A 20,044-nucleotide genomic window follows, 5' to 3' on the forward strand; every position below is an offset into this window, starting at 1 on the left:
ATGTATAATATTACTTTGCTGCAAAGTGAAACGCCTTCGGTATAATTGTTGATACGTAACAGACTTTACAAACTGAGCAAAGAAATAATTAAAGTGATAAACGAATTAGAATACTTCGGCGATAATTTCTAACCAACAATTTGTCGTTTACCATTTTTCTATTAAAGAGAAATTTACTATTCGATCATGGAAGTGCATTAACGGACCGTTTTAACGGCACCTTTTTATTCAGAGCAACATCGCGCACGGGGATTCGCAGTAATTTTGTTCCGTGATTTCCCAACGATTTCGTTTTTATTAGACGCAAATCGAAATCACATCGAAACCCATCGTTCGTTCCGCGGTGATTTAGCTGCGCGCTGTGTTGCACGACTGCGGGGAACGCTATTAATCGGAATATCCATGAATGCGCATACTGTATTCTCATTTATACGCAAATGCAGCCGGTGCAACGGTTGGAATCGAGTAGCCGCGGAATCGGAAACTGTTGAAATTTAGTTGCACAACGGAAACCGAGACCACGCTCAGGCTCTATCTCCGCTCGCGAGCCGTGGGCTGACAACGAGTTATCGGAAACAGAACCCTCCGTAGAATTCAATGTAAAAAAGGAAAATTAGTTAACTTAGAAATCTATTTATTGTTCAATGTTTAGACTTTCAAATTTTCATAATTTTAAAATCTTAAAATCGTGAAATTTTTTAATATTCGAATATTCGTATCTCTGAATCTTCAAATCGCCGAATTTTCATAACTTTCAATTTTTCGAGTCCTTGAATCTATGAATCTATGAATCTATGAACCTTGGAATGTTTGAATCTTTCAATTTTTCAATCTATGAATCCTTGAATCTTTCAATTTTTCAACCTTTGAATCTTTAAATCTTTAAACCTTCAAATTACAAAATTTTCATAATTTTCAATGTTCTTTTACGTGAAATATTTCATTCTAGATCTTTTAAGAGTAAAATCGCCCAAGTGTTAAACACGTGAACTCTCTATACCAGGGCCTTCCATCAATTACATCGTTGACGATGTAATCGTATCCTCCCAATAAACTTCTCCGAATGAAAAGGAAGACTCACCTCTTTCACCCTGTCCCTCCGCTCCCTGGCGATGGGGTCCTTATCCTCTCCACCGACGGTCAAAGGAAGTTTATCCGCTGGAGCGGGTGGCACTGTCTCCAGAACATCGTCCTTTCGGTGAACGGCCAAAGACGACGAACTACTAACACGCACTCGCGTATCACCACCATTCACTTCCGGTTTTTCCAGCGTCTTCTGCTGCTGGTACTCCTCATCGATCTTCGCCTGAAATGCGGAGGTTAGATCGTATCGGTGTTTTAAGAACGTTAGAAATAATTAGATTTCGATTTTATCGCTCATGCCATTCGATTCCAGATAGAACACACGTTTATTATTAGTATGCTGCGTATGTCTATACAAATTAATAATTCTGTAGTGTTATACACAAAAGTTAAAATTAATCAGAAATTTAGTGAATCAGATATGAACTAAAAAGGTGACGAAACTTCAGCAAAAGTTTGATTCCTTAATATTTTTTATGTTTGTATATGCAATGAGTACATAAATATATAACGAATGCAACTTGATGTATTGTTTTTAATTGAATTTATTCAAAACTGGAGGAAGTTGAATGCATCATTGCTTGCGTACTAGTATGATACGTACTTTTATCCGTGGAAGAAACTATGAAATGAATCTGTGAGTATGTTATATACAAAAATATAAACAGTAATTGTGTTGTACTGTACTACAGTACTTGACATTATATTATTAAATACTCATGTTATTTTTAACCTTGACGTTCATTTTCAGTATCAAATAAAAAAAAATTAAAACATTCGAACCACGAATAACATTTATTACAGACGAACCTCGATTATTTTAAAACAAACCAAAAAACACGTTTCGAACACTAACATTTCGCATCGTTATCAATTACATATCGCTCTGAAAGGAAGTGTATACTAAAAAAGTATAACAATACGCGATTTAAAAAAATCGCCAAAGCAAAATCGAATCGAGCGAATTAACGAAACTTTTATTCATACCAAATATAACAATGCATTACAATCAATACAGGTCCTTTCCATCGAAACATCATTCTTCCTGAATGATTTATCATCCGACCACTGTGTAAACAATCAAGGTTCTACTGCATCGAAATCATTAATCGTACGAAAATCTGAGAGAAAACTGGGTATCTGACTACACGAGATTTCAATCTACTAAATTACAAGCAGACAAACGAATTACACTCTCGTGTGGAATCAAAGAAGATCAATCCAACGTCAATTGGGTTTAGGATACTTGAGAGCTGGAGAGGTCAGTAAACATCGACACAATCTCTTCTGAGCATAAACGTTCCAATTTATTCAACAAAGCTGTTTCCATTCATCTCGGAACAATCCCTCACGTTTACAATACAACATTCTCGACATCACCACCGTCCCATCGTCAGATACCCATTTTCCGCTCCGATTCTCGTACAGCGGTTATTACGCGCGCTTTATACAAAATTCGCGTGATGCGTGGGTGGTCCATCGAGGTCTCTCGAACGGAGGGTTGGGGTGAAAAGGTCGGTGGAGGTCTCATTTATGAAAATCAAATTTCCCCAGCACGCTCGAGGTAGACCCCGGGACCAGCCGTATTTATCTGAATACCGTCAGCCGAATGCAATCTCGACTCGACGAAAACGCGCTTCTCTCGCTACGGCCGACCGAAGAAAGCCGTGCGATACTCTCGACTGCCTGGCCGTTGAGCCGTGATTACGTGGAAGAAAAGAGAAATGTCGCCCCCGCGACGCCTTTAATCTCATTCCTCTCGTGATTAAACGCTTTCGCGACTTATTAAGCCGTCATCGTTGCGCTAGACGTGGGAACGCCTTTCGCGGTGTTCCTTACGACTCGCGAATTCGTGATTTCTATTATTCGTTGGGAATTGTGAGAAATCCTATGTTTCATGAAAAACATTAGCAACGATTTAGAATGTCAGTCTGCTAGGATAATTGTAATTATCGGTATGGAAAATGGTGTAAATTATATCTGAGTGGGGAGACATTTCAGAGTGTTGAATATACAGTACAGGTCAAATGTATTCGAACGCCTGGATTAGGAAAACAGAAAGAACTATCTATTGATTGTACACTCGGTCGTTTCTTTCTCCTTGGTGATATTAGACACACTTGTTTTATTATATATTTCTGACAAGCAACTCACAAAAACTATTGGCCTTGTTGCCTAAATAATACGTATCATCGGATATGGATTATAAAATAATATCTAAGTCCAAACACTGTTATAAATTCCAAAAATCATATGGTCGAATAATTCTGAGCGGTACTGTATGTAAATGTGAATCACTGAACATTCTATTATTTCGTAGTAACAGGAGGGGGAATCATCGGAGCATAGAATAAACGTGATACCAGTGCAGTTCGCGGGCGTTCACTATCAGTTCGTAAATCAAACTGCAATCTCCCAATTCGTTATCGTTTATTAGCAACCTTGATGAAACGATATACATACGTATACAACGATATTCAACGAAACACATGAACTGAGCAATCTTAACGTAATCGCTTTTGTCTCGAGTACCCCAAAGTATTGATTTATTTTAAACGGAAACGGTAAAAGGAAGGAAATTGAAAAGCGACGAAAGAATTATGAAAAATCGATCTATTCATAATTAATTAAATTGTTACGAATATAAAACTGAATCTTTGAAATAGTCAATTAAAAAATGTTAATTGAACGAAATAACATGAATAAACTGACTTTTTAGTTAGTTTTAATTATTATATATGACTTTTCAATTGTTTAAAAGCACTGAAGCGTCTTGTTTAAAAAATATTCAACTGATATATGAAGAAAAATTTACCTTATTATTACAAACATAACTTGAATTGAAAATCGTAAAAATTTCTCTTACTGTTTGTTAGGATTCTCCACCTTTTAGAACAACCAATGTATTGAAAGACCATGATTTGATTTCTCATATTTCAAAATGATTTCTGCCTGGTATTCTAGAACAACTAACTATCCTACTATTAATGAGTTTTAGGTACCAGTACTTTTTTTTACAAAACTATACTTTAATCTTACATATCAATATACTCTGTTGAATTGTTTATATTATTATCTAATTTGCACTTCACATTCCTGTAATGTAAATCGACTATAAGAAACGGAAATAATAATTACGAAACTTTTATGACACCCATTGTATACACACATTAGCGCAAGTAAAGCGTCTCAACGAGGGTCGCATCGATGCGTCGTAAATTGTGCTCTGAAACTTTAGGGCGAGAGTCTATTAACGTTGATAAAACTCGTTCTCGCGGGCGACGCACTGGCTCACTGCATCAGCCTGACGAAAAATTAGATAATTCGATGCCGGTCAACGAAGTTCAAACAGTTATGTTTCACGATAAGTGAGGTAAGTAATTCATCCGGGGTCCATATGATATCCTCATTTGTCAAATGCCGGAACAATATTAAATAGCTTTGCTTACAAAATTCCGCTATAAATACGTGAAACGTAAATAAGGTTAAATAATTATTATGTGACACGTAATTAAAACGGTTCAAGGTTCCCGCGCAATTTCCAAGGCATACAATCGCGCCTAAGAAAAAAGAAACCCGGTTATGAAACATAAAACAGTTCTTGAATAATTAAGTTTTACTAAACAGACTGATTGCGGCTATAAAGCTTACCCCGATGATTGTAATAAGTAAACAGATAAAGACGGATCGAGCGTGACGCAACATTGTCATCGATAAACGTGTGTGTAAACAGACCAAATGATTCTTGCCGCATTCGGCCTGGCAGGCTATGGCCGGAACGGCAAGAATCATTCGAGCATCGTGTATACACATCTGGCTCACATGCCAACCGCGTGAACGCGATGACAGTTACGGTTACCGCGACCATAACAGAACAGAAACACGCGGGACAATCTGGCAAACGAAAAAGATTTAACGAATCCACGTACCGTGCGAACAATTCGGAGCGTTATGCGTGCACACATGTGTTCGCGATACGTCACCACCGCAGTATGTAAACAAACAGGTCGTGAAAGCGTTTAACCGTTTAAGAATCGGGACACAGTACTCACGGAAGGGAGAAAAGAGAAACCCGTACCAAAGGAACGTCAATGTCAAATTCGACGTTACGTTTCGAATGTCACGAAGGAAAGAAACGTGGGAAGATAGGACCAGACAGGAGCGGTTGCACGATGACAGGCGGCGCGATTTCGAACGGCCAGGAATTCGATAATCGAGTATCGAGAGTCGAAAGAAGCGCGACACGTCTCGCGAGACGACACACACACATACACACACACACACGGTCGCGCGGACCTGCAGCTTTTGCTTGTCCTCGAGCAGATGGACATCCTGATGATCGGCTCCCTCGTGGCCGACTGGCACCGCGTTCGGATGGGCCACGGGGCCCTTCAGGCCCACTTGCATACGAGGTGGCGCCGGTATGAGCAGCTCCGGTCCCGCTTTCTGCATGTGCTGGTACACGCGGTACACGCTGTTCACCGCCGCGCCGCCGGTCCCCGAACGGAAATCCGGCAGAAAGAAGAACGTACCGAAACACACGACACCGAACGACAAAAACACCAACAGAATCAGATACTTCTCACGCGGACGGAACGACCGTCTCGAGAACAGGGACACCGGTACACCGTTCACGAACCGCTGATACGACGGCAGAACGCTCGACGACGTTGTCATTTTCGCGATACCGTCACGCCACGCACGCACTGTCACACCTCACGTTTTTATAACAGACGAAAACCCGAGCAACCGTGCGCGTTGTTGCCCTTTTCCTAGCCGTCGCACGCCATTACGAATACGGGTGGCACGCGAGCACCACCTGCTCGACAAACTTGACACTTGGTCGCGCGGCGAGCGCCAATCAGCTGGCGCGACATATGCGCAAACTACGTGCGCCGACGACCCGCGAATCGATTAAATGCCGTTCGCTGGCATCACGATTCTCGCGTTTACGCGGCGTCGGTAAAAGGTATCCCATGAATGGTACCACCGACTAGGTATAGGATAGACCGACATATGTAGGAAGGAGTCTTGGGTTCAAGTCCCGACGGACCTATTGGTTTTTTTTCGCGTACAAAAAAGTTATTGCGTTTAATATTGTTCTTATGAATATGTATATGCATTATTATGTATATTTGAGTAAATTATTTTATTATTTCATTGTTATTACAACAGTTTAACAGTGACTACGAACGCATGTATATTTTCAAATATCGGACTAACAGTATATTTTTATTCTATAGTATTACATATAAGTGAGTAATACGTATCAAAAACGTAATCGAAACACAGATGTTTATTACACCACAAACATCGCATAAAAGATATTTCGTTATATTGACATTTGTAATAATTATGGATGTTGCGGGGAAATCAATATTATTGACATTATGGAACATATAACGAAATATTACTGTAACACTTAAAGAAGTTTTAAAGATCCATTTATATCATTGTCCTGTGAAAATGTTTATACTTCCAGCAGCATTCATATTCCAATCAAAGAATTTACAGAATAAGGAAAAGGAATCTAAAGTAATTTTTAGTAGTTCCATACATCTTTATCTCGAATAATTTTCTAAAACATTCAAAGTACTAGACATTTTTACACTTTGAATCTCATATCGATTTCTAAAATAATCCTAGTTCGATGTAATATAGAACGTGGTTTTATGAGATAGATTCGAAGTTCGCAGCCATTAGCTCGATATTGTCTTCAGTTTACAGTATTTTACCGATGACAATACCGATTGCCCAGGCCTCACCACGAGGAGGTTGCTGCGAGTGGAGGCCCAAGGCAAGTAGATGGAATCACAAGTTCTACATCTACCCACCTTTCACAATAAACCTTATAAATTACTTAAATCTTAACTATATAATACTACCGATACTAAAATCCCTCGGCGGATGACTTCTTTCTTGAGCCTAAACCTATAAAAAACTAAGTTCCCTCGTCGGTTGTCTTCGTTCTTCAGCTTAGAACTAATATTATCTTAATATTCTAATTAATACGAATTAATGCTAGTAATACGAAATAACAAATTTAACGCAATGTAGTCGCTAATACTCAAACGAAAGAGATAGACGGAATGGAAAAAGTTCCATCGATCATTTCGTTTACGCACCTAATATACCAAGCCAAAAATTAATTCTACGATGAACCACGTTAAACTACAGTATGAACAAGTATCGCGATGAAAGTGTTGTCGCCAGAACCTGGTTTAAGAAAATAGGAAAGACGGGCGCAACCTCGCAAACCCGAATCCATCTCTCACTTTCCAGGCCCTTTGGGCTGGTCACCTACGTACCAGACCCGAGCACAGGTCATGACCAAGTATGGTAGTGCAAGCGAGATCCCCTGTAAAACAGAGTCCTTTTACGGAGCAGACTCCCGTCTACTCCGTAGGCGGGTACGTTGTACCCAGGCGCGCACGAGCCTTTACTCCAAATCCTACTTACCAGGCAAAGACTAAACACGTCCGATATCTGGCTTCTCAATAGAAACCAGAGGGATCGGCAAACAGTCTTAGTGCACAGGCCCACTGCCCGTACCATAGGTACAGACCCACTGCCCATACCCCAAGTCTGTGTAGAGAAATCAACGAGCAAAATGAATTAATAATAACTTGGTATGCACAATGGCTGATCACAATTTAAGTCTATTAATAGATAGACTAAAATTAATAATAAACGATGTGATGATGAATATGAATATAACAATGAATATCGAATTATGATTTAAGTTTAACTTACAGTAACTTAACGCAGTGGTAGACGCACGCTTTGAAGATGTAGACGTTGATCGATGTCTTCTTTCGATGGAATAACTGTTTGGAAAAATATTTTTCATTATACAATACACATAGAATACATAATATGCACAGTAAATAAATCACAGTAAATGAATCACAGTACATAAGAAGATAAATATCGAAGCCAATGGTTCTCGAACATCTGTAACATACAAGGGATTAGTAACAAGAGAGGGGACACAACAATATGCACAATAAATAAATTAATAATATGCACAGTAAATAAATCACAGTATAGAAATCACAGTAAATAAATCACAGTAAATGAATCACAGTACATAAGAAGATAAATATCGAAGCCAATAGTTCTCGAACATCTGTAACATACAAGGGATTAGTAACAAGAGAGGGGACAACAATATGCACAGTAAATAAATTGATGGTTGTCGAATGCCTGCAACAAACAATGGGTTAGTAACAAGAGAAAGGACGAGTATGAGACGCGCGCCCACCCTCCGCGACGGTTCACGAGAAAGTGAGGAAGCTAACGCCGTTGTGTATTGGGCGTACGCAGGTTTGTTCGTGTTGAATTGTTTTTGCCGACTTGAACGACCTTCCTCCTTGAACGACCCAAACACCGAATGGTACGGCTTGGTACGGCGTACACGGCTAGGTCAATAAACTGTGTGACGCAACGTCACTAGCACGTTGGACCGACTGAGAGCACCGATACCGCGGCACGCTCTACCGTACTCTCTCGCTCGCACACCTCCCCCCATAGACTGCCGAAATTCTTCGGCACGCGTCAACACCGACGAAGAGCACCGATACCGCGACTCACTCTACCGCTCTCGCTTACACGCCGTGGCGTCACTCGATTCCCGGAATCCCGTAGCTACGAGATGGCTCATTACGGTAAAGCATTCCCGCAAGGGAAATTGTAAGCCATCGGCCAAAAGGTAGATTTGATAAACTATTTATGAAACTACGTCTATTCTGAATTTATCTGTTAGAAATATACAAATGTAAGGCAAGATAGAAAAACGAATAAAACAAGATCACGTAAAAAGTAACATTAATAAAATGTCCATTAACCATGTATTTAGAATAAATTGTCTTTTAGTTAAGTGAAAAAATATATACTTTTCCGTTTCATGTTTCATGACTGTCATATATGTCAAATCATATAGATACACGCAATATGAATGTAATATACATATAACACTGCATTTGTGCTAAGAATACTCAGAATTCATGCTTTATCGGTAACGTCGGGTATTGACAATAAAATGGTAAGGGGGCTTCTGACGCCCTCGAATAATAAGACAGAAAATTACATTGCATGTTTTGTCTATTTTTATGTCTCGTCTGTGATGGTACTGCCGCGTGCAACGGGCAAATAACGAGTGTTTTATACAGAATAGATTCGATCGATAATGGAAATTCCGGATATTATAATTTCCCACGTTACTGATATGTAGCATAAGTAGAGTACAAAATTCTATTTCTTTATATATTTGCTTTCTATCAGATTAAACGTTTTAGATAGCTACAGAGAAAAGTTCTATATTTATTTTGGAAAGTAAATATTTGTCATGTAGTCTGTGACATGAAGAAATTAATTACTGAAAAGATAAGATAGCGCCTCTGTATGATAACGTCTGTGGTTTAAAGGGAAAGAACTGAATCGCGAACTGTTATAGATACTGTAAGCATATATACAATACTAATTTAACAAGATTTGAAGAAGGTACCGAAATAAACGTCGAGAATTTATTCCTACTGTGCCTCGGTGATATCAATGAGTGTAAAAAGACTATCGGGCATGTCATTATTGTACTGAAGACGGAAGTAGATTAAGTTGTCGAGACATTTTTAGTCAGACACATATCAACTGTACAATTAACTAAATTATTACTATGCTCTTTAACGGTAATTATATAAATTAGGAATATTACTGCAAACATATATTGTAACACGAATTCCTAAATACTGAAATTAAATAAATATTGTATAATAACTGTAAGGTTGTAAGATTTTAAGCCACTAATGTAAATGCAAATATGAATGTAAATATAAATGTAAGTGTCAACGAAACAGGTATTCAAGATGGAATTTGTTTAAATAATTAATCAATAACTGCTTTTAAAATAATAATTAATTATTCTCCACTAGTCCACAATTCAGATCAAGGTAAAAGGGAAACCTGCAATATGTTCGAATATCTATTTTATCATATTATCATTAAACTTCATACTTTATGCGTTTATAATACATACCGTTGTGTGAACTACTAAAAAATAAAACTATCAACAAATATTTAAAAATCCCTTTTTACCGTCATGAAATCATTCAAAGAAAAAATAAATTAATCATAAATAAGTGATAAATAAATGATCCATACTATAGTTATCAGTTATTTCAATATTTTCTATTTTCTAAAGTCTCATTGCATTCTATAAACCAATTTATTCATCGAACAACACCAGCAAATCAACTGCTTTTATATCTCTTTACACTAGTCGCAACTAATAATTACAGAATGATTCCGTGAATCATGCAATCATTGTATCATCTTTCCCATTTTCTTCAAACTCCACGTCAGTATAACAAAAATACCCGCAAAAAGCCTCGATGAACAATTATCAACAGATGTTCAAAATTACTATACCCGCTGGAAGATTACGGTCTTCGTGCATAAAATATACCGAGCTAATAACAAGATCCCGCAAACTATAAATTTGCTCGTTATACGTGTTATCCGGTTGTCCGTAGCGTGACGTCCGAGAAATCAATTACTTCTTGCGTATCCCACTCCACCTGATTCATTTCACAAAACATTGTTCATAAATTAACCTTGCGTAGCGATTGGCTTCGACGAATTTGAAAAAGAACGGGACGCGGGACGCGGTTCGCTGGAAAAAGACGGCTGCCATTGCGCGACTTTTGGATAGCTCATTGCCGGGTGGCTACATCAGTCCAGGATTTCACTCCTTCGGCAAGCATGCAGCTCCTGTGGTTAATGTAAGTGATCGCAGGCAGCTAACAATAAATCCGTGATCGACGTACAGTGACACTTGAACGCGATCTAACACATTATTCCACTATTACCGATATCTCTGCTTCAATTCATACATAAACTGTATAGAAGCATTCGTGACAATAATTACCATCGTTAAAAATAAAAATTACCATCGATAACGCGATTGTTAGACGACCATATTACCATATTCTTTGTGATCGTTCAGTTGATAAATATTCTTTTGATACTGTTATCGATATTTCTCTGATAAAAATAAAGTGCATTTCCTGGGTACAATTTTTATTTTACTATTTCAATAGAGATCTCTGATATAATACATAGATGTGTGATTATCGAGGATGAGTGTACAATGTGGTGTTAAAGTGACAGTCACAACACGAGACGTGACGACGCGATGGAACGTATTTTTCTGAACTCTGTTCACTCTACTCCACTTCGCTTATTCAACAACGCGGAAGGAATTATTCATGAATCTGACGGATGTTTTTTTTTTTCTCTGCTTCTTCTCCTTCAGATGTCACTTGACAGCCGTAACAGCGATGCCAGCATCATTATCGATTGCCAGAATCTGGAGGATAACGGACACGATGAACGACACGGCCACGCTACCGGGACACGACTACCACGGGAATCGGGAGCAAAGAGTTTGCGAGACGGCGTACTGCAACGAGATCGGTTTGTTTCGCGATCGCTGTGACGTAACATTTTACATAAGTTGGGATTTTCTTGTAAATGACCGCTAGATTATATAAGTGACCGCACGTGTGATTCCCGCGGATACCATATCGGTCATGATAAAAGAATAAAATCGGGAACGTTTCGTTTCTGGACGGTGAATTATATACGTCGCGTGGGAACGCGTACGAAAATGAAAAATCATCGTTGAGCGCGTACGAGATATCGTTTCGTGATATCGACGCTTGTTTCCGGGGATAATAAGTCATATGCGAAAGAGGCATGTTAGAAAAGAACTTGAAATATTTGAATGACTGATTGAGTTCATGCAAGTACAGTCGGTAGAGCATGATTAAGATTTATTACTCTTAGGAATATTTGATTAATGGATTCTGTAGGTTTCCATAATTTTACTGCAATGAGATTCAAGTAGCTGGCATTACGTTTTTGTGTCTATTTCGTTGGAATTTGTAGAAGAATGCGGAAGAATATTTGAATTCGGTAATAAATAAATATCGCTGTTCCTGAAAAACCGTGAGACAACTGCGAAAAAAGTAACTATTCAGGAGATAAAAGAAAAACAATTTTATTTAGTCATACTTGGAATTAAATAGTGAAAAAATGTTGGGAATAAAGCGATTGTTAGCGTATTTTGGTCACTTTTATTTTACTTACTCATTACTCACTTTAACAGCGACGCGTGTTACGCAAAATGTTTCAATTTTTTACTTGTACTACTGTTCTTCCGGACCGAAGATATTTAGTGACACAGTCAGTGTAACATGGATAAAAAAGGAATGGTCCATGTTGTAATTAAATTGAGATCTAAATGTTTCAGGTACAGAAACTTTGAATGTTAATTGTTTTTAAATAATATGTAAAGATTTTGATTTGTAAAAATTCAATTTTATATAGATTTTACACCATACATACCTGTGTAACATTACATTTCTATAACTTTAGTTGTCTGATCTAGACGGTCACGTTCTACTTAAGCGCCCTTGTAGGTGCGAGGAATAAGATTTGCTTAACCAAGGAATGCTTTAACTGCTTTATACAAATTTTTTACGAAGTATTTGTCGTTAGTTGATTAATTTCTTTTTCTTCTGTAAACGCAAAGGTTCCTTAGATACTTAGTCGATTAGATAGGCACTGTTTATAGTTACAAGATTATAGACCACTTAAAATTTATCTCAAACTGTCGAAATTGTAGAAAATTGTGGAACTACAGACACTGTAGAAATCAAACATAATGAAATTAATTTTCTCAGACTTTTGAGTCTCTTAAATATTAGAACAGAAAATGATTGATTGGTAGTTGTAATGGGTTACTGTTTCTATTAATTTCTTTACGTTTACAACAGCTACAAAAATTCTCAGAAGCATGGACCCCACAGCAGATCCATGTGAAAATTTTTATCAATACGCTTGCGGGTCATGGGCAAAGCACAATCCTATACCGGACAATGAAGTTGAATGGTCCGAAGACCAGGTCATCATGGAGAAGACCTACAAAAACATTAAAGGCAAGAAAACGATCCTTGTACCGATTTAAATATCCGATTTGCGTTTTAGTTTTTTAAAGATCTTTTTAGTCGCAACCTTCAGTTTCTACTGTCATTTTTCTTCTACTTTTTAATGCCTTTTCAGTGATCTGAAAGGAACTTGTTAAAAAAAATACTGGTTTCTAGAACTACGTTTCGTTTCAGAGCCTTAGAAGTTAATGTAAAAACAGAAACCGCGTTTCTTTGATAAAGTTCATTGTAAAATGCAGCAGAAAAATTTTTCTATTCACCAGATTCCCTTGCAATGCGTACATTCACTTGTTTCTCTATCTCCTCTTTCAAGATGTCCTCGAGGAACAAGATAAACCTACTGATATCCTGCCGATTAAGATGGCAAGGAAGCTTTATCGTTCCTGCATGAACATAGGTAGGGTAAACACGTTTCATAAACAAATTTACTAATGAAAAATATGTTTCATTGTTTTACGGTAGAGCGGTACTCATTACAACTGTTCTATCAAAAGTAGGGTAATGAATCATAGAAAATGTGTTAATTTGGGGTATATCTATGTATTTATATTTTATAAACTATTTAGTATGCTGTAAATAGTTTTATGAATATATAGCTCAAAAAGCTTGGAGTTTAATTTATATAAAAATATTGTTTTATAATAGAGGCAATCGAAAAGAGAGGCATCAAGCCGATACAACAAATCCTGGACTCTACAGGTGGGTGGCCAATGGCTATGCCAGTCAGGGAATGGGATCCACATAAGTTTCCATGGCAAAAGATCGATAAGAATTACGTGACAGTAATTGGCAACAGCGCATTCTACAACATCGAATATGAAGTTGATCAGAACAATACGCAGCGCTATGTGCTTACAGTAAGCTACTACTTCCGTGAACTGGAATATTTTCTACGGTATTCAAACCTGGCTATGAATTACGATCGAAATAAAAAAAAATAAACTAAAATCCAACAAGTCGTTAAGAATCATTAGTAGTTGATGTGACTATATATACATTTATATAAAAAAATAATGTCCCAAATACATTATCATCTCTACTATAAAGTACATTATTTCATAATATTATATATTATATTCTATATTCGTTTCAAAATAATTCAAATACCTACTCTATTTTAACAATATTCCTCATTTGTTCCCCTTGCGAAGTTTGAAATGATATTCTGAATCTAAAACGTATTACCACCATATTGGAACTACATGTTGTGAATTATATACTATAATACTAATAATACTGTACTTATTTGTGCACCTAGTAATTCTACATTTAATTCAGCAGTACAAAATAACTTGGGACCTAATAATTTGCTTTATTGAATAGATTAGTGTATTTAATTTATATGTTCATTAATATACTGATATAACGTTGTAATTACAAATGTAAAAAGATATCGAAAGATTATGTGTCATTGCAGGTAGATCAAGACACAGAGTACCCTCTAGCAAGTAAGAGGGACCTGGGTAAAATATTCAACGATGATGACACTTACGCGCTAGGCATCTACCGCATAATACAAGCTTTCGCAAAGGAGAAAGGGTACACTTTGAACAGACGTCAATTAATCGATGACGTAGCAAAACTGGTTGCATTTGAGATTGAACTACTCACTGTAATAATTCTTTTTTTTTCTGTTCCAATTGTACGAAGTGATCCAACACATTGTACAGAAATATATTTATAGATCATTGAGACGGACAAGGAAACGCACGCCTCCAGCACGAACTACAGAAGACTGACGATCGAGGGTCTGCAAAAATGGTACAACAGTTCTGGTGTTACATCTTCCACGGCAAAAGTAAATTCACTATTCCAATCATTAAAATTATTTCCTATCTTATTTCACGTGTTTTGTAGTGAATGATAAAAGTATTCGAGCACCTGATTCCTGAAGTTGATTGTATCCAAATATTGGATTGGCCAAAAAGTAATAAATTTTATGCAGTGCACATTTCGGTGTCTCAATGTGAAAGAATTTTAACTAATTAAATATATACATATTCTAAAAGCTGATAGTTAAACGCCTTATTTGAAAGGAAGTATCATCACGATTGAGTTAAATTTTATTAAATTAACCTTGTCTTGAAAATGAATGACGACAAGATGTACTTTCGAACAATTACACTTTTTTACTTCCGAAAAGGGTAAACGCAGCACAAGAAACAAAAAAGATTTCCTTCTTTTATTTTATCTGATTTAATCTAATCGTAATGACTTGCTTTTTGAAATAACGCAGTGATGTGTCCGCTTTTAAAAATGCATATGTTCTATTAATTAGGTTCAGTGCTTTGTACTAAATTCAAACAATCATCATCTACTACAGAAATCCGACATTATTTTCTGGTCGACCCAATAGTACAACATATTGAAATTAAAATAAAAATATGTAGCAGTAAATGTATACATAAATGAAACATAAAATAAATCTTGCCGAAATACATACTTAATAGGCTTTAATTCGAATACTTTCAGCATTCACAATGCATGATTTCACGTAAAGAAACTGTAGACGTCAGCCATTTTGCCTGCATCATTCTTCCTCGACTCAATTTTCAAATTAGTACAGATACGGCCAAACCGTAATTAACGGGTATAAGAGCTAACGAACGGCAGATAATTAATGCAATCATCGATGATGGTAAATTATATGTTCGACTATACGGATGCTTGCAGATGAACTTCTTGGAAATGATGCAATATGCGTTCAAGCTGGCAAACATTAGCGTGAACGCGTCCGAACCGATTGTACTGTACAACCCAGTATTCCTTCATAAGCTGGCGAGGTTGCTTGGAAACACACCGCGTCGCGTACTTGGTAATGCAGTAATTATACAAATTTTACGAGCAACGGTAATTTACGTATACATACATTCTCTCTATTTCTCCGGTCGCGTACGAATGATTACGTGACAACTATTATCAGGTTGAAATTACCCCTCGAATACGAGTTGAGGTGGATCTTTCTTCATGGAATTTTTCCTTTTTCAGTAAATTACGTCCAGTGGAACATGGTCAACAAATTTCTGTACTTTACCACGCAAGATATGAGGGACATCATGTTCAATATGTCCTATTCGTCGTATAATATCTCCAACTACATGCCACGGTACTATACATATTATAATAGTAACAGTTGGTGACTAAAAAATAATTGAATAGTATTAGAAATTGATGTTTTAGTGAATGTGGTTGTTTTTATGGAAAGTAAGTTATAAAGAATTTTGAGAGTTAGGTTGGTGAATCGAGAAGTAATAAATTTATGGAAGTTTTTTTATAAAGAAACAACCTATTGAGCCGACAGACCAAAGTGACTAACTCCACTTTCTGAATTTTTCAAATTTTACTGCCGAAACATTTGATTCGCACTTAGTTTTATTAAGTTTGTCTACTTACTATTCTGTTGGAGTTAATCACTTTAGTAAATGATCGGCTGAATTGTGTTAATCAATGGTTCGGATGAATTTTGGCACAGAAAGGGTGAAAATAGTCTTCAAAGTTAAAGTTGGAACACAAATCTTATCGAATATTCCGGAAACTACTAATGCTATACAATAACTTTAAATCGCCAACTTGTTATCAGTGAAAAAAAAATTCGATACATGCAATCTTAAAAAAAATTGTTTGAAAAATAAGTTGAGATAATTTACACTTTTACTTCCATAAAATAACTAATCTCAGGAACATGTTTTTACCTTCTGAACAGAATTAATTAGAATTAAAACTGATGTTGCATTTTTTTAAACATGTTTGATTCTACCTACCAAATACCCCACGAAAGCATCGTATTTATTTTCAGATGGGAGGTTTGCCTGCTCAATATGAGAATGAAAGACGCAGTATCGTACATGTTTGTCAAAAAGTACATCACAGACGATGTTATTAATGAGGTACGGTTTCTTTCATTGCAATTTGAAAAATAACGTGGCGAAATACGAATCGCAATGTTCATTCGAAAATTACGTTTTCTTCAAGACAAAGGAAATGGTTGAAAGAATAAGAGAAGAGTTGAGAAACCGTATAATGCGGGCTCAATGGCTGTCAGACACAGTGAAAAAATCGTTGGCACACAAATTGGATACAGTTGAAACGCAGATTGGATATCCAGAGTGGTACAAGGACGATCAAGCTATGATTCAGTTCTATGAAGGGGTATCAAATGTTAATCAAGTAACAAAAGATGAGAATGTAAATGTAAATAACTCTTAAAATTTTTTGTACAAACTTTTACAGCTACAAATCGGTTCGAACTATTTCCAAAACCTTTTAAATTGCGCCGAGATTGATTTAATTAGAAGCCTAAAAGAATTTAGGGGCATTGTTGCCAGAAACCAGTGAGTTGTTTAAGACTCTGTAATAATTTATTACACTTGAAATGTTTTTTATGAAGACAGTATTTTTTCAGATGGCTAGATTATCCTATTACCGTCAATGCATTCTACACTCAAACGGTTAACGCTATTCGTAAGTGTTTTAGAGAATTTATTAAATTTCTTTGATAGGAAATTAATCTCTAAATTAATCAAATCTAAAACTGACTATTAATTACCTTTTGTCGATATTTTCAGTTATACCAGCAGCTGAACTACAAGATCCTTATTTCACGCCACTTTTACCGAAGTAAGTTCTATTACACCATCATGAAACATTAATTCCAAGTTTTATTAACGATTTATTCATGTATGTATATTCCACCAGCGCCATTAATTATGCAGCCACTGGGTTTGTAATCGGACACGAACTGTCTCACAGCTTTGATAACGAAGGTGCAATTACATTACCTGTGTTTTGAACTAGAAACTTCAAATAATGTGTAGTATATATGTTTTCTTATCCTTCTTGAATTATTTATATCATTTAGGAATACGATTTGATACGGATGGGTACAAGTCCGATTGGATTTCTTCGGATGCAATGCAAAAATACGAGGAACGAGCAACCTGTTTCGTTAAACAGTTCGGTAATTACACGCTCGACGTTTTAGACGAACATGGAAAAAAAATTAAGGTAAACTTGTTCGTTTTATTTAAAACATTTGAAAGAATTGTTAACGACACAAAAGTTTCAATCGTTCTTATCGAAAATTCAGATTTATATGGCTTTGAAAAATTAATTGTATCAGTATTTACGAAATACTGTTCAGTAAGTTCGATGTTTACAGTGTAAAAGATATTGTAACGTGTATAACAAAATTCAAGTATGTTCAGTTGGATGGCAAACTGACGGAGGACGAAAACTTGGCAGACTCGGTTGGCGTGCAAGTAGCTTTCTCAGCTTACAAAAAACTTGCGCAGCAGAAGCCTGACACGAAGCTGTCCGGTTTAGAAAATCTCACCAGCGACCAACTATTCTTTTTAGAATTCGCGAATGTAAGTCCTGTCACACTTCAACAAAATTCATGTTATTCATAATTGAGTTTCTTCAGTGAAGGAACTTGATAACTAAATGTAGATGTTGGATAAACCAATAATTAACCCACTATTTTCTTCCGAATTTAATATTTGTTTTTAAGGATATTGTAAATTTCTTTTATCTTATCAATATTACTTACACTTTCCCAATAATCTGCGCTATTTTTATCACTTGTAATTATGAAGACGTTTGTGTCCCGAAAACATACTTTAAAACTTATTGATGTTTTTAGTTATCGGGATTTAGTATTTATAAAATCCGAAATAACGTTTCTTTTATTTCCTATGATTTTTATTTAAGGCTTCATGACTTAGAGAACCTTCGATTTATTTGTAGTCACAGTAGTTCAGCGTTAATTATATATTTGTTAATGATTATACGGTATCTATAGGTTTCCCAAATAATTACTATAATTCGATTCCACAGTCATGGTGCTCATCGGTGAGACCAGAATACGAGGTGGACGTGGTAAACAGCGACGAACACAGTCCCCCCAAATATCGCATTATAGGTTCACTCTCAAACATGGCTGCCTTTGCTCAAACATTCCAATGTCCTCGACGTAGTTCAATGAATCCAGAACACAAATGCAACTTATGGAATTAATTGTATATCATAAACAAACGTGGTACTTAACTTTGTACAAATTTTCTACCGAAATTGGTTACAGCAAGTTTCCTTTTGTACAGATATTTTCATTGAATATTTGAAAATCCTGTTTTTAGTTTGGATTACTACAGTTTAATTAAATTCAATTTGATTTGATTAAATTAGATCTAATTAAACTGAAGGAACAAGTTAAATTAATATTATTTTCTAAGTCTAAACAATATTTAGGTCTATTTCAACTGAATATGTACAGTATTGTAAATTGTATAGTTCCATATAATTATATAAATAAAGAAAAGAAAACTACAACAATAAAATAATTAAAGTTGCGCCACATGTTCAGTAATTAATGCGTTATATTGTACATATTAATAGCATTTAAGATAATTGTAATAATATTTATACAAAGACTATTATAAATTGTATATTTCCTTATGAATATTTAAATAAGAGCAACACATCAGTTGTCCACTAATTCCATCACTACCTTCAATCCAATATTTTCATCTAAAACGAATTGAAATAACATTTTCGGAAATAGCCTGACGTTATATTAATTTTGTTCAATTGTACATAAAATATTTAAATTCGATTTACTTGATATATTTATTACATAAGAGAATAACAGTGATTAATTCTTTATAATTGTGCATAAAATATTTTAGTTACGTATACCTGCGATTAGATCAACGGGCACTGACCCTCATAAAACAGAAAAACAGACGCACAAGGACTATAATGTAAGACTCTAAAGTCGAGTCAGCATATTTTTAAGAAAGATGAAATACAGATGAAAGCTTTTAGATGGATTCTCCACTCATTGAACCAATAGTAATAAGCCAGGGATGAAATAATTCACGTTAGTACGCAAGTATTTTGACAGCTCTTTATTGAATGTCATACGGAAGGAAATCAAGTATTTTTAAAACAAAATACTT

The 20,044-nt window shown here is 36.1% G+C and overlaps 2 protein-coding genes across 2 annotated transcripts; one reads left to right on the forward strand and one right to left on the reverse strand.

Moving 5' to 3' along the window:
* Positions 1 to 348: 348 nt before the first annotated feature.
* Positions 349 to 5,828, reverse strand: LOC107187976 (mannosyl-oligosaccharide 1,2-alpha-mannosidase IB-like). The gene is made up of 3 exons (XM_015576185.1): positions 5,380 to 5,828; positions 1,082 to 1,306; positions 349 to 384 (listed from the first exon to the last, which is right to left on the reverse strand). The coding sequence occupies exons 1-3, from the start codon at positions 5,758 to 5,760 to the stop codon at positions 349 to 351; spliced, it is 642 nt and encodes a 213-aa protein (XP_015431671.1). The 5' UTR covers positions 5,761 to 5,828.
* A 5,512-nt stretch (positions 5,829 to 11,340) lies between these two features.
* Positions 11,341 to 19,103, forward strand: LOC107187977 (membrane metallo-endopeptidase-like 1). The gene is made up of 17 exons (XM_015576186.1): positions 11,341 to 11,553; positions 12,918 to 13,079; positions 13,402 to 13,485; positions 13,734 to 13,945; positions 14,506 to 14,700; positions 14,773 to 14,886; positions 15,762 to 15,903; positions 16,077 to 16,194; positions 16,885 to 16,975; positions 17,061 to 17,237; positions 17,319 to 17,419; positions 17,491 to 17,549; positions 17,654 to 17,705; positions 17,784 to 17,851; positions 17,947 to 18,092; positions 18,293 to 18,454; positions 18,924 to 19,103. The coding sequence occupies exons 1-17, from the start codon at positions 11,346 to 11,348 to the stop codon at positions 19,101 to 19,103; spliced, it is 2,271 nt and encodes a 756-aa protein (XP_015431672.1). The 5' UTR covers positions 11,341 to 11,345.
* The last annotated feature ends 941 nt before the right edge of the window (positions 19,104 to 20,044 follow it).

This window comes from Dufourea novaeangliae, unplaced genomic scaffold (genome assembly GCF_001272555.1).
Source record: "Dufourea novaeangliae isolate 0120121106 unplaced genomic scaffold, ASM127255v1 scaffold109, whole genome shotgun sequence".
Lineage (NCBI taxonomy): Eukaryota > Metazoa > Arthropoda > Insecta > Hymenoptera > Halictidae > Dufourea > Dufourea novaeangliae.

Excerpts from the sequence above, each read along its gene's own strand:
- LOC107187977 (XM_015576186.1), top strand. The coding sequence starts at position 11,346 with ATGAATCTGACGGATGTTTTTTTTTTTCTCTGCTTCTTCTCCTTCAGA. Across the intron at positions 13,080-13,401 it reads GACCTACAAAAACATTAAAG|ATGTCCTCGAGGAACAAGAT; the intron begins GCAAGAAAACGA and ends TCCTCTTTCAAG. Across the intron at positions 17,706-17,783 it reads TTCACGCCACTTTTACCGAA|CGCCATTAATTATGCAGCCA; the intron begins GTAAGTTCTATT and ends ATATTCCACCAG.
- LOC107187976 (XM_015576185.1), bottom strand. The coding sequence starts at position 5,760 with ATGACAACGTCGTCGAGCGTTCTGCCGTCGTATCAGCGGTTCGTGAAC. Across the intron at positions 1,307-5,379 it reads AGGACAAGCAAAAGCTGCAG|GCGAAGATCGATGAGGAGTA; the intron begins GTCCGCGCGACC and ends TCCGCATTTCAG. Across the intron at positions 385-1,081 it reads GGAGGGACAGGGTGAAAGAG|CGTTCCCCGCAGTCGTGCAA; the intron begins GTGAGTCTTCCT and ends TCCGATTAATAG.